The sequence below is a fragment of the Tachyglossus aculeatus genome, chromosome 4, assembly GCF_015852505.1.
Source record: "Tachyglossus aculeatus isolate mTacAcu1 chromosome 4, mTacAcu1.pri, whole genome shotgun sequence".
Lineage (NCBI taxonomy): Eukaryota > Metazoa > Chordata > Mammalia > Monotremata > Tachyglossidae > Tachyglossus > Tachyglossus aculeatus.
In genome coordinates, this window is record NC_052069.1 from 96,875,226 (window position 1) to 96,891,611 (window position 16,386).

At 43.3% G+C, this 16,386-nt stretch overlaps 1 protein-coding gene across 1 annotated transcript; it reads right to left on the reverse strand.

The window, feature by feature from the left end:
- Positions 1-532: 532 nt before the first annotated feature.
- SLC7A13 (solute carrier family 7 member 13) lies at positions 533-14,624 on the reverse strand. The gene is made up of 4 exons (XM_038744500.1): positions 13,834-14,624; positions 13,264-13,395; positions 3,256-3,617; positions 533-965 (listed from the first exon to the last, which is right to left on the reverse strand). Exons 1-4 carry the CDS (start codon positions 14,510-14,512, stop codon positions 705-707), a joined length of 1,434 nt encoding a protein of 477 aa, XP_038600428.1. The 5' UTR covers positions 14,513-14,624; the 3' UTR covers positions 533-704.
- Positions 14,625-16,386: the final 1,762 nt, after the last annotated feature.

Below are 16,386 nucleotides of genomic sequence, written 5' to 3' on the forward strand. Positions count from 1 at the left end.
ATGAAAGTGGGGGAATTACAAATAAAAGTTTTTTACAAAATAACTGAATTAATATAGCTAGAAATGAGTAAATATGTGTTAGAAATGTATGGGGGCTTTTTCTGACTTGCCTTGGAGGGAAATAATCAGGAAAAGCCCACGGGAGAAGGTGGGCTTCAGGAGGGCTTTGAATAATAATAATTGTGGTATTTGTTAAGCACTTACTATATGCCAGTGACTGTACTAACTGCAGGGGTGGGTATAAACAAACCAGGTTGGACACAGTTCCTGTCCCATGTGGGTCTCACAGTATCAATCTCCATTTCACAGATAAGGTAACTGAGGCACTGAGAAGTAAAGTAACTTGCCCAAGGTCACAGAGCAGACAAGTGGCAGAGCCGGAATTAGAACCCATGATCTTCTGACTTTCAGGCTCATGCTCTATCTACTACACCATGCTGCTTCTCTAACAGGGAGGGTGGCAGTTAGGGGATAGAGGGCATCCCAAATCAGATAGATATGTCTGGGTTAATGAATGGACAGAGACAGGAGGTTTGAAAGCTAAAAGAGAATTGCTTTAATCAAAACAATCAATGAATCGATCACTGTGCTAGGCACACGGAAGAGTACAATACAATAGAGTTGGTAGATACAATCCCTGCCGTTCACCATTAAGATTTCACTGACCACTGATAGTCTTTGTTTAGAAGTACTTCTGTGCATCTTCACAGGGATGTTGCTTCCCTGGTTTTAGAGTCATCAGTCACATGGGGGGGTGAAACATTCAGTAATAACTGCAAATGGCAAGTGATTTTGTCAAACCAAGCAAAACGAATTTTAAAATGTACAAAAGGCAGGTACAGGAGCAGTCCCCCCAGAATAAATAGGAACACGTAGACATAATGCATCTTGGGAGCCAGGATCATTGGTGTCAAAACCAAGAATAAAGAAATAGCCATTGTTCCGAATGCAAATGGCAAAAACACCTGAAAAAGGAAATGTTAAGGAAAGGTTAGATATAGTTTTTAAGAATCAGGGAAAACATGACTGGAATTAGCTTTGTTTTATGATATTTGTTAAGTGCTTACTACATGTCAAGTGCTGTTCTAAGTGTTGGCATAAATACAAGTTCATCAGGATAGACACAGTCCCTGTTCCCCTGGCCAGGAGGGTGGGATTTTCCTAATATTGGCCAGTCTCCTCCCAGAGTGTCCCAGTAATGCCTAGGAAACGTTCGTGAAACTAGCCCCAAGTTGTAGTCCGTGTTCCCATCCCTAAAATCAGTCTGCCGTCAATTTTAAAACACCTGTTCTGGCTGTACATATTTATTACTCTATTTATTTATTTATTTATTTATTTTACTTGTACATTTCTATCCAACTTATTTTATTTTGTTGGTATGTTTGGTTCTGTTCTCTGTCTCCCCCTTTTAGACTGTGAGCCCACTGTTGGGTAGGGACTGTCTCTATGTGATGCCAATTTGTACTTCCCAAGCGCTTAGTACAGTGCTCTGCACATAGTAAGCGCTCAATAAATATGATTGATTGATTGATTGATTGTACCTTGCCCTCTAATATCCTCTCCATCCACTCTCTTCTCAACCTTCTGCGGTCTGGATTTCATCCCTCCACTTAACTCTGTGGAAACTACACTCATCATGGTCTCCAACAACCCCCTCCTAGTAAAGTTTAATAGATTCTCTTCTGCCTCCTCTAACTCAGCCTCTCTCTTGCCACACCACCAAACCCTGGTACTTGTCATACACTTTACGGTTCCCAAGGTAACCTAACTGCCTTGTTCATGTTTCGTCCACTTCTAATTGCTTATGCCCTTTCCCTTCCATGGAACTCCCCCCACATTCAAATACACCAACTCTCATTTCACTTTACCTTTAAAGCCTTCCCCTCAAACATTCAAAAAGCATCCCCCTCTCTTCCTCCCTTCAAAGCCTTCCTGAGAGTTCACCTCCTCCAGGAGGCCTTTCAGACTGAGCCCCCTTTTGCCTCTCCTCCTCCCCATCCCCCCACCCTACCTCCTTTCCCTCCCCTCAGCACCTGTATATATATTTGTACAGATTTATTACTCTATTTATTTTACTTGTACATATCTACTATTTATTTTGTTAATGATATGTATATAGCTTTAATTCTATTTGTTCTGGTGATTTTGATACCAGTCTACATGTTTTGTTTTGTTGTCTGTCTTCCCCTTCTAGACTGTGAGCCCGTTGTCGGGTAGGGATCATCTCTATATGTTGCCGACTTGTACTTCCCAAGCGCTTAGTACAGTGCTCTGCACACAGTAAGCACTCAATAAATACAATTGAATGCATGAATTCCCAATTAATTCCCATCTTTCCAATCATTTCCCCCCACTAGCCTGTAGGCTTGCTGTGGGCAGGGAACGTGTCGACCAATTCTGCTACATTAAACTTTCCCAAGCGATTAGTACAGTGCTTTGCACAAGGTAAGCACTCAATAGAGTTGATTGATTGATTGATGTCACCCCACCAACTCCCTTAGCACTGACTGTGTATATCTATTTTATTTTTTATTTTTGTTCTAATCATTTGTTCTTACACTTTGACCTACTGTAGACTTTGCAGTTTGATTCTGCTTGTCTCCTCTTAGACTGTAAACTGAGCGCAGGAATCCCGTCTTTTACTCCTATTGCAGTTCCCTAAGCTCCCAGTATAGTCCTTCGCACACAATCGGTGCTGTATTGGGTGTTGGCCGTCCTTTCTTCCCATTTCTTGATAATGAATTTAATTGTTCTAACTCCAGCTGTCCCTTAGCATTCACGGATATTTTTTGTTGTTGTTCATGGGTTCATCTATTTGCAGTGGTTGTACTCCAATTCAAAGCTGCAGCTATCATTCAATCAGTCAATCGATCAATGGTATTTGCTGAGTGCTTGACTGTGTGCAGAACACTGTACTAAGCATACTAAGTGCTTGGGAGAGTACAATGTAATAAGAGCCAATAGACGTGATCCCTGTCCATGAGGAGTTTACAGTCTACCGGGGAAGAGAGACATTGAAATTAAATAAATTAAGGGATCCTGTGGTATCTCTATCCCTGAAGATTTTTAAAGAAAGAAGCAGACACGTGTTTGTCATGAACGGTTTAGTCAGTCTCCTGCCTGGAGGCAGAGGCTGGACCAGCTGATTTCTTGAGTCTGTTCAAGCAGCGTTATTCTATTCATTTATAGGAAATTGCTAGAAAAATCAAGAAAGGAGAATAGGAAATTAAAGTTAAACTTTCCCTTTTCATTTACCTTATAAGGTCTGTGTAGGTGGGGCTCCCGGTATCTCAGTAAAATCAGTCCTGTCATCATGAGTCCAATCTGGAGCCAGTTTGTGAAGCCCAGGTAGTTTATCAAAGAGATTAGATCTGAGGGAATAATCAAAATGGATGCCAGAGTGATGACCTGCATCACGGCCGGAGCAGGACTGGAGTGGGCGTTAAGCATGGAGAATAGTAAGGGTAAATGCCCTTCTTGGCTCGCCGCATAGTTTAGTCTGGATGCTGAAAATAAGCTGCAGAGAAGGGAGCCGAAGATCGAAGCGGAAACACCAATGGGTATGACCCAAGCGACGGCAGGGATCACTCTATCAGCCCAAGTGACTGCAACGGCAGCTGCAAAGAGGAAAAAAGCTCCTTCAGAACCAAATTCCTAAGGGCGTCACATTTTCATGCAACTGAATCAAAGCGACACAGGAAACCTTTTAAAGAGCAAACCCACCCTACACTCAGGATGTGACTAGGAAGCTGAATACTTCATTTCCAATCCATTTGCACCCCCTTTTCTGCCAAGGAGTTGGTAAATCAATCAATCAATCAATCGTATTTATTGAGCGCTTACTATGTGCAGAGCACTGTACTAAGCACTTGGGAAGTACAAATTGGCAACACATAGAGACAGTCCCTACCCAACAGTGGGCTCACCAGTAAGAAATCTTTTTTATGGTATTTGTTCAACACTTACTATGTTCCAGTTACTGTTTTAAGCACTAGGGTAGATATAAGCTAATAAAGTTGGACACAGTCTGTGTCCCCCATGGGGCTCACGGTCCTAATGCCCATTTTACAGATGAGGTAACTGAGGCACAGAGAAGTTTCCTGTGACTTTCCCAAAGTCTCGCAGCAGACAAGTGGTGGAGCCAGGATTAGAACTCAGGTCCTTCTGACTCCCAGGCCTGTGATCTATCCATTAGGCCATGCTGCTTGATTGTGAGCCTCCAGCATAAGCGCTTGGTACAGTGCTTTGCACACAGTAAGTGTTCAATAAATATGACTGAATAAATGAATTTAGTACCTAGTAGTCATTTAGCTCTACTTGAATCAAAATGACCTCCGCCCTCAAGTTGCTTAAGGTATATTAAATAAGAAAAGATAGAAAAACACACTTTTGTAAGTGAACATAGAAACTCGGGTAATTTGAAAAACTGATCGAGGGGGAGGTGATTGCCTTAGTGGGTTGGAGAATGGATGGATTAATTGGAGAAAGTTTGCTGGGGAAGCTCTTGGAGCTCTAATTTAAATGAGGAGTAGAATTTGAATTGGCAGATAGGAGGAGAGAGGTCGTCTGAGGCAAAAGGGACAGAGCGGACCTAGATCCATGGCGGGAAAAAAACATTGTTAACTGGATCCAGGGAAATGGGAGAATATAGCCTGGTAGACTGACAGTAGCAGGTAGAAATTTGTAATGGTTTTGTCTTTAACCTGGAGAGGGAACAGGGGCCACCAACAGGTGCAGGGAGTGGAACGGAGGGGTCAAGATGAGAGAGGAGTGAGAGATGGTTTTGCCTGCAATGGGTCAACTGTTTGGAAGTGGGAAAATGTTGCAAGCTAGGAGTACAAGAAAGAAAATTCAAAAATCTAAAGGAAGGCACTTATGTATACATCTTTATATAAATGTCTTATTTATATTAGTGTCTGTCTCCCCCTCTAGACTGCAAGTTCATTCTGGGCAGGGAATGTATCTGCTAATTCTGTTGTACTCTCCCAAGCACTTAGTACAGTGCTCTGCACATAGTAAGCATTCAATAAATACCATTGATAGATTGGTTGACTGGTTGAGTAGCAGCATGGTTTAGTGGAAAGAGCATGGGCTTGCAAGTCAGAGGTCGTGGGTTCTAATTCCAGCTCTGCCACTTATCAGCTGTGTGACTTCGGACAAGTCACTTAACTTCTCTGTGCCTTATCTGTAAAATGGGGATTAAGACTGTGAGCCCCACGTGGGACAACCTGATTACCTTGTATCTGCCCCAGTGCTTAGAACAGTGCTTGGCACATAGGAAGTGCTTAACAAATATTATTATTATTATTATTGATGGTTTGAAGAGTGTCCAAGGATCCAGAGATGGGATTATCAGCTCCTTGATGGTAGCAACCACATCTAATTCTATTCTACTCTCCCTCAAGTACCTAATTCAGTACTGTACTCTCCCAAGAGCTTTGTATAGTGTTCTGCACAGAGTAAGTGCTCAATAAATGTGATCAATTGATATGTTGATTATGCACATAGTCAGAACTCAATAAATACCATTGATTGATTTTGAGGACAGGAATAGGCAGAATAGGATTTGAACAATGTTGGGGGAGCCTCTACCTTCCCTGTTAGTCAATGAGAATGTGCTATGGGGAAGAATCAAAACCTACACTGAAGAGCAGAGGTGATGGATAGTATCACATGCTTAGTTGAGGCCAAGAATGATAAGATTGGGCTGTAGGTCCCTGGTTTTGTCTGTGAGTAAGCCATTGATTCTCTGGTAAAGTCAAATGGCAAAGGCAAAAAATGGAAAAAATCAGAGAAACAGAAATGGAAAACTAGAAGGCTAAAATTACAAGAAGGGATGAATATATGTTGTATTTTTGGAAATAAATTAGGACTAATGCTGTTCTATAAAAAGCTTGATCTCAAAACATCAAGATAGTCTAGTCACTCTGGTGAATGTGAGGGTGAAGTAATAAGAGCTAGAATTCAGGACAGGGTCAATTTACCTTGATGGAAGACCAGGGGATCAACATAACTAGCCTGGGTGTTTAGAAGGTATGCTTTTCTGTATCCTTAAGATGAAAGCTGCAAGAAGGCTGGGACTAGGTCGCGGGTTTGCCCAACAGGACACTTAGCATACTGTAGCATTCATCAAATTATTTCATGTTTTAAACTGAAGTCTGATGAGTGAAAAACAATTTGTTGAGAGTTTGACTGAGAAGAGCAGAATCATTCGTTGTGAGCTAAGGGAACAGTGCCACCAGGGACACCTATTTACAGAGAATATAAATAAAATTCAAGTCAATCATATTAATTTAGTGCTTACTGTGTGCAGAGCGCTGTACTAAGTACTTGTGTTTTTAACTGGTTTTGTATGCTGTTAAAGGAAAATCATGAAAGACTAAGACTGTAATCAGTCTATCAATGGTTTACATTTAGTGATCATCATGTGCCGAGCACTGTTCTAAGTGCTAGGGAGAGTATCAATCAATCGATTGTATTTACTGAGCACTTACTGTGTACTATTCGAAGGACTCTGTAGTCATATTCCCTGCCTACTAATCACCAGAAAAAGACAGACTCGACAAACTCTCCATTTCTTTTCCACACCATGCTCTTCTTCCCCAGACAAATTTCAAATTCTTCCATCATCTTAATTTGTCCCATGCACTGCCTCAGTTGCCAGGTTGTTGCCTGCTTGTTCTTCATTTTTTCCTTCTCTCCGCTCCTACTTCTCCATGGAGTATAAACCAATGGAGCCCTGTCCTCTCACACCACGGTCCTGGTATCACCCCAAGAGACCAGTTTAATGGCAGCCAAATGGGTCTTCCTTCTCTCCCATATCCCAAGCCCACTCAGTTTGTTTCCATTGGTAATGGCAGTTTACAGACTTCCAGCCATGGGTAGGCTCCCTGGGGATCCAGTTTGAATCAGGGTGGCTCTACTAGGAAGAGCCCCAGCCTGGAAGTCAAGGGAACTGGGTTCTAATCACATCTCTGCCATTTGCCTGCTGTGTGTGACCTTGGGTTAGTCATTTCACTTCTCACTGCCTCTGCTTCCTCATCTGAAAGACGGGGATAAAAAATACCTGTTCTCCCTCTTTCTTAAAATGTGAATCCCATGTGTAACAGGGACTGTGTCTGACCTATTATTTGATACCTACCCCAGTACATAGTACAGTGCTTGACACATAGTATCAGATTATTTATTATTATTATTATTATTATTCTGTACTAGAATTATTAGATGGGCTTTCCTGACTATGGTGATTCTCAAATCTGGAATTGAGATTTATTGATCTATTTATTCATTCATTCAATCGTTTTTATTGAGTGCTTACCATATGCAGAGCACTGTATTAAGTGCTTTATTAATAACTTATTAATTATTACAGTACTTTATTTACATTAATGTCTGTCTCCCCCTCTAGACTAGAAACTGGTTATGGGTAGGGAATATGTCTACCGACTCTGTTATATTGTATTTTCCCAAGTACTTAGCACAGTGCTCTGCAAAGAGTGAGTGCTTAATAAATATGATTGCTTGATTGATTGGAAGCTACAATTTGGCATAACACTATGGTCAGTTCTGTGGAGGATAAACTTGAATTTGTCTACAAACTAAAGATGGACAGAGGTCTTTACTGCATGGGCCTGGGAGTCAGAAGGTCATGGGTTCTAATCCTGGCTCCACCACTTGTCTGCTGAGTGACCTTGGGCAAGTCACTTTACATCTCTGTGCCTCAGCTACCTCATCGGTAAAATGGGGATTGAGACTGTGAGCCTCACGTGAGACAGGGACTGTGTCCAACCCGATTTGTTTGCATCCACCCCAGAGCTTAGTACCATGTCTGGCACATAGTAAGCACTTAACAAATATCATAACTATTAATATCTTGTTGGGATCTATGGTGTTGGCGGTGAGTGTTTCTGAATCTTGATGGTAGTTGTGCTCCTTGGGAAAAATTTGGTTTGCTACTGGGTGTGGAGAGAGGCGAGCAGGAAAGAGAAGAGAGCAGAATGGCTTGGGGTATAAGAGGGGCCAATTTGCAGGAGCAGCCCACCTATATGCAAATTTACACTTTAAACACTTGTGTACTTACCTTCATTTTGTTCCCTTTCTTCTCTTTTTTCTTTTCATCCTTTTGCTCACATTTCAAACTTTCCAGATAATTCCAAGTACATCTGAAAGGCATCTCAATCTTCTGAGGCCTGGTACACCTAATTAGTCTGTTTAATTGCTTAAGTCTAGTGAATTTTATCCCCTTTCAGGATTACATCTGGAGTGTTTCCAGTACTCCACCAGTCTCGGCTATGGGAAGGAGAGCCAAGCAGAGGCATACCCATTCCATTCCTTGCTTCGGCAGTAGCTAGCCAGTGGAAGGCAATCTGCTACAAGTCAAAACTCACCTGTGTTGGGCAGCAGTGGCATGGGAGAGTCAAGGGCAGAGACTCGAGTTTACTGCATGGAAGAAGGCATTGGTAAACCACTCCTGTATTTTTAACCAAGAAAACTCTATGGATACACTATCAGAACAATTTCAGATGGAGAGTGGAGAGTGGGGCATTCTGGGAGAGATGTGTCCATGGAGTCGCTATGGGTTGGAGACGACTGACAGCATAAGACAAGAAAAGAGTGAATTTTATAAAAAGCAAAGCCCTCAACTCTTAGGCAGACCTATGAGCCACACCAAACAATGGCTTTGAGGATGGTTTGGGACACAGAAGTGTGCTGTTGAGGGGCCTCACTGGGATTTTCTGTTTCCTTGGCAACAGATGCAGACATAGCCCCTGCCAGAGAGCACACAATGTGTGCCCTGATGACTAGCTACATCTCCATTATTATCATCATCAACAGCTCTAATTTATTGTGTGTAGAGTGCCGTACTAGCCTCCCTGGGGGCTAGGAAAAAAAGGCTGGATGGTTCCGTTCACCTCTTCACCATGATTGGAAAAACAATCGAAGTGCATGCCCTGTTGATGGAAGGATCTCTTTTTTTTTTCCAGGTCCTCCCAGGATTAAATGGAAATCCCTTGTTAGTAGCTAACTCCACGTTGGTCTGTCATTTGCTGGAGAGGCAGCAATAACTTCGGTCAGCTTACCGAGACCTGAGCAGATCTTCTAGATTGTAAGCTCACTGCAGGCAGGGAATGTAATTGTTTATTGTTATTATTGTTATATTGTACTCTCCCAAGCACTTAGTATAGTGCTCTGTGTACATTAAGTGCTGAATAAATACAATTGAATAAATGAATGAATGAACGTGTCTACCAATTCTCTTATATTGTACTCTCCCAAGTGCTTAGTCCAGTGTTCTGCACACAGTAAGCTCTCAATAAATACGATTGATTGATGAGAATTCTAACTAGAAACAGGTTACTCATTCCCCTAGAGTAAGGGGGCTATATTGGGTGCTCACCTATCCTCTCCCCTGTTCCGGATGACAAAGACAGCCTTTTCAACCAACCATACGCTTGGGGAGGAAATCTCTTATTAGCAGTGTCCTTTTCAAACAGAAAGGATGTAGAGCCTCAGCTCATAAGTTGCTGTTCCCTGAAATGATAAAGGAATAGCAAGCTCTGTTGGGGTCTGCCGCAAGGAACCATTGCTGCATGTTAATGAGGCTGCAGCTTGACCGGTAGCATCGTTCCCCACCATAGATACCCCACTTTTATTTTGATGCAGAGGAATGAAGGCAGAGAGAACATAGGCTACAAATAGCTAATAAGCTAGAAAGCCATCATTTGGCATCTTTTCAGCCCTGCCTGGAAATTCTCATCACTTGTCAGATACCTCGAATGAGAAAATCTGGATGCCCAGTTCAAAGTGCCCCCTTAGAGTGGACACTTATGCTCCCCATTGTTTCTCAACCCTTTGCCCCTTATCTTATACTGACTCCAACCAGTGGGGGAATAGGTATAAGATAAAGTGGTCCACTTTCCTGAGGGATCTCCATGACTGACTGAAAATCAAATACAGAAACAGAAAGTGGTCAAAATTGTTTCCCATCAGCAGAGAGAAAAAGAAATAATGCTTTGTTCTCCACCCAAGAACCCAATCGAATAATAATTATGGTATGTATAAGCCCTTACTAGGGCTTAAACACTTAACTGAGCTCTGGGGTAGATAAGATTGAGCCTGGTCCTTGCCCCACATGGGGCTCACAGACTAAGAAAAAGTGAAAGAATAAAGAAATATCCTGGTTACCAGCTCAGCTGAGCCCAGTGGCCAATCCATTTGGTTTTGTATGGAACAGTCTGAGTCCAGCTGGTCTGTCCTCTATCTGGTACAGAAATGATATCGGGCCCCTTTTTGCCCAGGTGTTTTTCTTTTCATCCCCAGTATCCCTACTCTGAGACTACCAGTACTGAGTTCCAGGGTTTTGAAGCCAGGCCACTGTTTAAAGGTACCTGGGAGGGAAGGTTCTGGAGTAAGTGGGAGGGTTAATAATAGCAATAACAATAATAATAATGATAATAATGGTATTTATTAAGCAGTTACTATATGTGGATCAGTGTTCTAAGCGTTGGGGTAAATACAAGCAAATCAGGTTGGACACAGTCCCTGTCCCATATGGGGCTCACAGACTTAATCCCCATGATACAGATGAGGGAACTGAGCCACAGAAAAGTTAAGTGACTTGCCCAAGGTCACAAAGCAGACAAGTGGCGGAACCAAGATTAGAATTTAGGTCCTTTGAACTCCCAGGACTGTGCTCTATCCTCTAAGCCATGTTGCTTCCCAGGTAACACATGTGACATTACTTGCATCTCCATATGCAGTATTTTTGAGTGTACACATATATGGTATAAAATGAATGACCACTCTATGAGAAAACCTTGATCTATGTCTGCATATGTCTGTAAAGATCTAGATCTAGATCTAGAACCTAGACTGTGAGCCCATTGTTGGGTAGGGACCATCTCTATATGTTGCCACCTTGTACTTCCCAAGCGCTTAGTACAGTGCTCTGCACACAGTAAGCACTCAATAAATACAATTGAATGAATGAATTTCTGTATTGAACATTTAGTACAGTGCTGTGCACACAGAAAATGCTCAATGAATATGATTGATTGATTGATGGATTGGTACATCAAGGTTCTCCCATAGAGTGGCCATTCATTCTGTTTTATACCACGAAGTCTAGTTTTCAGCCAGTTCCTCCCCTGTCTGGGACTGATACAGCAAGATCAACTTTATGCCTTAGATTTTTATTTTAAAGCCCCCTTACGAAGTGGGGGAAGGTGGTGTGAGGGAGGATGCTGTCAAAGAGAGTGGTATTAGGGAGAGCGATGTCCGGGGTGGTGGTGACAGGGAAGATGATGCCATGGAGAGTGGTATCAGGGAAGGAAGTGCCAGGTAGGGTAGTGCCATGGAGAGTAGAGCCATGGAGGGTAGTGTCAGGGAGGGTAGTGACAAGGAGGGTGGTGTCAGGGAGGGTCATGTCAGGGGCAGGGGGAGGGATAATGTTCAGGGAGGGTAGTGTTGGGGAGAGTGGTGTCAAGGCAGAGCAGCTTGGCATAGTGGATAGAGCACAGGCCTGGGAGTCAGAAAGACACGAATTCTAATCCAGGCTCTGTCACTTTTCTGCAGTGTGACCATGGGCAAGTCATTTGCTTTTCTGTGCCTCAGTCACTTCATCTGTATAATGGAGTTGAGACTTTTTCCCTTTTTCCTCTCCTCCTTCCCATCACCCCTGCTCTACCTCCTTTCCCTCCCCATAGCACTTGTATACATTTGTACAGATTTATTATTCTTTTTACTTATATTTACTATTCTATTTATTTTGTTAATGATGTGCATAAAGCTATAATTCTATTTATTCTGACGGTTTTGACACCTGTCTACATGTTTTGTTGTCTGTCTCTGCCTTCTAGACTTTGAGCCTGTTGTTGGGTAGGGACTGTCTCTATATGTTGCCGACTTGTACTTCCCAAGAGCTTAGTACAGTGCTCTGCACACAGTAAGGTCTCAATAAATATGGTTGATTGAATGAATGAGACTCTGAGCCCCAAGTGGGACAGGGACTGTGTCCAACATGATTGCTTATATGCACCCCAGTGCTTAGTACAGTGCCTGACATATAGTAAGAGCTTAATAAATACCACAATTTTTAAGGCAGGCAGTGTCCAGGGAGGGATGGTGTCAGGGAGAGTGATGTTGGGGAGGGTGGTGTCAGGGAGAATGTGTCAGGAGGGGTAGTGTCAGGGAGGATGGTGTTAGGGAGAGTGGTGTATGGGAAAATGGTGTTAGGGACCTCCTGGATAAACACTCTAGATTCGAGTGGATTGGCACAAAATGCTCTGTCATTACTTGACTCTGCCTGCTTGGCATAACCCACATAACATCAAATCGACGAGTCAATCCATGGTATGTGCCAAGCACTGTACCAAGTGTTTGAGTGAGTACAAAACAACAGAATTAGCAGACACCATCCCTCCCATAACGAGCTTACGTGTGAAACTGCGTGTCTGATATCCACAGGAGCCATCAGTGGCCACCCTATTCTTGCAAGAGATGCATCCCTCTACCGAGGGATGCTCAGCTCTGGGTGCAACTGCCTGGGTGCGTTTCCAGCCAAAACCCAATATCCTAAGTAGATTTTCCTGAGGAGGGGATGAAAGTGAGAAAATAGGTTGACAGAACTGTCCGTGTGGATAAGGAACATGTCTATCAACTCTGTCATACAGCGTGGCTCAGTGGAAAGAGCCCGGGCTTTGGAGTCAGAGGTCATGGGTTCAAATCCCAGCTCCACCAGTTGTCAGCTGTGTGACTTTGGGCAAGTCACTTCACTTCTCTGGGCCTCAGTTACCTCATCTGTAAAATGGGGATGAAGACCATGAGCCCGCCGTGAGACAGCCGGATCACCTTGTAACCTCCCCAGCATTTAGACTAGTGCTTTGCACATAGTAAGCACTTAATAAATGCTATTATTATTATTATTACTCTCCCAAGTGCATAGTACAGAACTCTATGCACAGTAAATGTTCTACACATACCACTATTTTGATTATGACACCTGTCTACGTGTTTTGTTTTGTTGTCTGTCTTCCCCTTCTAGACTGTGAGCCCGCTGTTGGGTAGGGACCGTCTCTATATGTTGCCGACTTGTACTTCCCAAGCGCTTAGTACAGTGCTCTGCACACAGTAAGCTCTCAATAAATACGATTGAATGAATTAATGAATGAATACCACTAAGCAATTGATTGATTCAGTGGCCCCAAGATTCACTAAAGATCCTGGTCAATTTCCTCCTTCATCCAAACCAACTACGAACCATACCTGAAGAGACTATTTCCTTAGGAGTCAGGACGGCCAGATAGGAGATGTTAACAAGGAGGTAAATCACAGTTACTATGGGGAAAGCAGTCAGCATGCACCGGGGAATATTCACGCCAGGGTTTCTCAGCTCTCCTAAAAAATACAAGTGCAACACGATGAGCAGGTGAATTATTTATAAAACAAGATCATCGACAGGAGTTTGGTTGTAAAATACATACAGGAACCTTGGGAGTCAGAGGTCGTGGGTTCTAATCCTGACTCCGCCACTTATCAGCTGTGTGACTTTGGGCAAGTCACTTAACTTCTTAACTTCTCTGTGCTTCAGTTACTTCATCTGCAAAATGGGGATTAAGACTGTGAGCCCCAAGTGGGACAACCTAATAACCTTGCATCTATCCCAGCGCTTAGAACAGTGCTTGGCATATAGTAAGCGCTTAACAAATACCATCACTATTATCATTATTATTACTTGGGAGAGTACACCAAAATAGAGTTGGTAAACAGGTTCCCTGCCCACATTGAGTTTACAATCTAGAGATGGAGAAGTATTGATGGAAAACTCTATTTTACCTGCTATTTGAACGAGGATCCCCCAGCCCGAATATGCAAATAATCCTTGGAAAAAGGCTTCCGTCGACTGCATCGTGCCAGGCAGCTCCGTGCCAAAAGCATTCTCAAACCTTGCAGTGTTCTCCTTTCTTCCTCTGCCCAAAAGGACGATGCCACTCAGGGCAATCAGGCCGAGGGCCGCCAGCTTCAGCCCCGTGCTGGCCGTCTGCACCCTGGCCACTTTCTTCGCACTGTGCACATTCAGGATGCCCAGAGACCAGAGGAGGGCCAAGGCCAAGCATTTCTTAGGTAGCTCTGGCACTGGGCACCCCCGGTAGAAGGGTTGGGTCATGTACTCTGCCAACAGTAAGGTGCGAGCAGCCGTGGTTGCCGATGCAGTAAACTGTCTGTCCCAGGTATAGATGAAAGCGAAAGGGGAGCCCAGAGATCTTTTGAGGAAAACATACTGGGCTCCGCTACAGGAGAAAGTGGTCCCCAACTCCGCATAACAGAGGGCAGCCATCATAGATGCCAAGGCACAAGCCACCCAAATGAGCAGCGTGACTCCCACATTGAGCGAGGAGTATTTCAGTACCCCTTTAGGGGCCACGAAGATCCCCGCACCTATCATGCTCCCTATTAAAAAATTAACTCCGTGGAAGTAGCCTATAGCTCTTCGGAGTTGGGTAATCTTCCCCATCCCTTAATCGTCCGTTGGCTTTAACAGGCTCAGAAGCAATTGGAGGCAATTATACTTTTCATTCTCCTTACCTGAGGGTTTCAAAGAATTCCCACAAACACCCTTCAGTGAAACCCTGGAGCCATCTTTTGTTTAGACTTTTCTAATTAATGTGCTTTATTTTAAAACGTGTAATGTTTTTAATGTTTAACCCATGAAATGTTAACTAAGGTGTTTTTGTACCACCCGAGTTCAAATATTTACATGTTATCTTACTAAGGTATTTCACATGTTAAATATTAAAACTGTCACATGAATTAAGCACTTAGTACAGTGCTCAGCATACAGTGAGGAACTCAATCAATGTGATTGATTATTGGAAAATGAGGATTCTCTTCTGAAGGTGAGATGTTTTCGGTAAGCAGTCACTGTATCTGATTTTTCTCTTTCTGGAGGCAATTGAGGGCTGTTGCAAATCTAGAAAGGGATGTTCTCTGAGAATTACCTAGAGAGGGAAGAAGTTCCCTCTCCATGATGCCCCAGTGCTCTTCTTCCAGAGCACACCTAAATTTACTACACTGATTTTTATGTATATTTATATGAACCAAGTGGAGCTGTCCTTTGTATTCAGACATGATGTCAAACGGATACAAGATCGAAGTGTCTTCCACATGAAAACGTTTTCATTTGGCATTTGCCCAAACTGTAAGGGCAATTACTGTAAGGGCAATGACCAAGGAAAGGGGAGGTTAAGGAGAAGTTTGGGGGGATGGGGAGGTGGGCAGCTTCAGCATTTTAGTAGAAGCACCCTTAGTTTCCCTTGGGAAGCCCCAGAGACAGGTTGGCTGAGCACTGACTTTTCGCTGTGGGTCTCCAAGGAAGGCAAAGTTGACCCTGGCTGCCTCAGCTAATCATGAAGGAGGATGGAGAATGGTTTTGCTTCTCAACTCAACAGGTTGAAAGCAGAACTCCTCACCTCCTCACTTCCCTTTATAAATCCATTCCTCCCCTAACTTTTCCTTTTCAGTCCACAACACCACCTCTTCTCCAACCCCAAAACCTAGGACCTTGGTGCCTTCACCGATTCTTAGCTATCATTCAACTCACCTTCAATCAACTGCCAAATCCTAAACAGTTTTTCCTGCACATTTCCTGGAAATCTCTTTCTCTCCACCCAAACTGGTTACCATCCTGTTACAAGCTCTGGTCTTTTCATTCATTCATTCAATCATATTTATTGAGTGCTTACTGTGTGCAAAGCACTGTACTAAGCGCTTGGCAAGTACAAGTTGGCAACATATAGAGACGGTCCCTACCCAACACTGGGCTCACAGTCTAGAAGGGGGAGACAGACAACAAAATAAAACATATTAACAAAATAAAATAAATAGAATAGTAAATATGTACAAGATATGTATATGTTGTCTTCCCACAATGACACTATTGCATCAGCTTCCCAGCCTCCAGTCTCTTCCTCTTCCAGTCTATACTGGATGTCCCACTGACACCTTGAACTTAACATGTTCAAAACAGAACTCTTTATCTTCTTTATCTACAGCCCAGACCACAAACTCCACTCCTCTGGAGCCAGCTTACCAGTGCATCCCGATCTCATCTATCTTGCCACCGACCCCTTTCCCACATTCTCCCCCTAGGCTGGAACTCCTTACCACTCCATAAACGCCAGACCACCACTGTCTCCACCTTCAAAGCATTACTAAGTTCGCATCTCCTCCAAGGGGGTTTAATTGGGGAATTGAGGTCACACCTTCTCCAAGAGGCCTTCTCCAATTAAGCCCTCTTTTCCCCTGCTCGCTCTCCCTTCTGTGTCATCTGTGGACTTCGATCTGTGACATTAGGACATTTGATATTTCCTCCATAACACTTATGTGCAT

Excerpts from the sequence above, each read along its gene's own strand:
- SLC7A13 (XM_038744500.1), bottom strand. The coding sequence starts at position 14,512 with ATGGGGAAGATTACCCAACTCCGAAGAGCTATAGGCTACTTCCACGGA. Across the intron at positions 13,396-13,833 it reads GATCCTCGTTCAAATAGCAG|GAGAGCTGAGAAACCCTGGC; the intron begins GTAAAATAGAGT and ends TGTATTTTTTAG. Across the intron at positions 966-3,255 it reads ACCTACACAGACCTTATAAG|GTGTTTTTGCCATTTGCATT; the intron begins GTAAATGAAAAG and ends TTCCTTTTTCAG.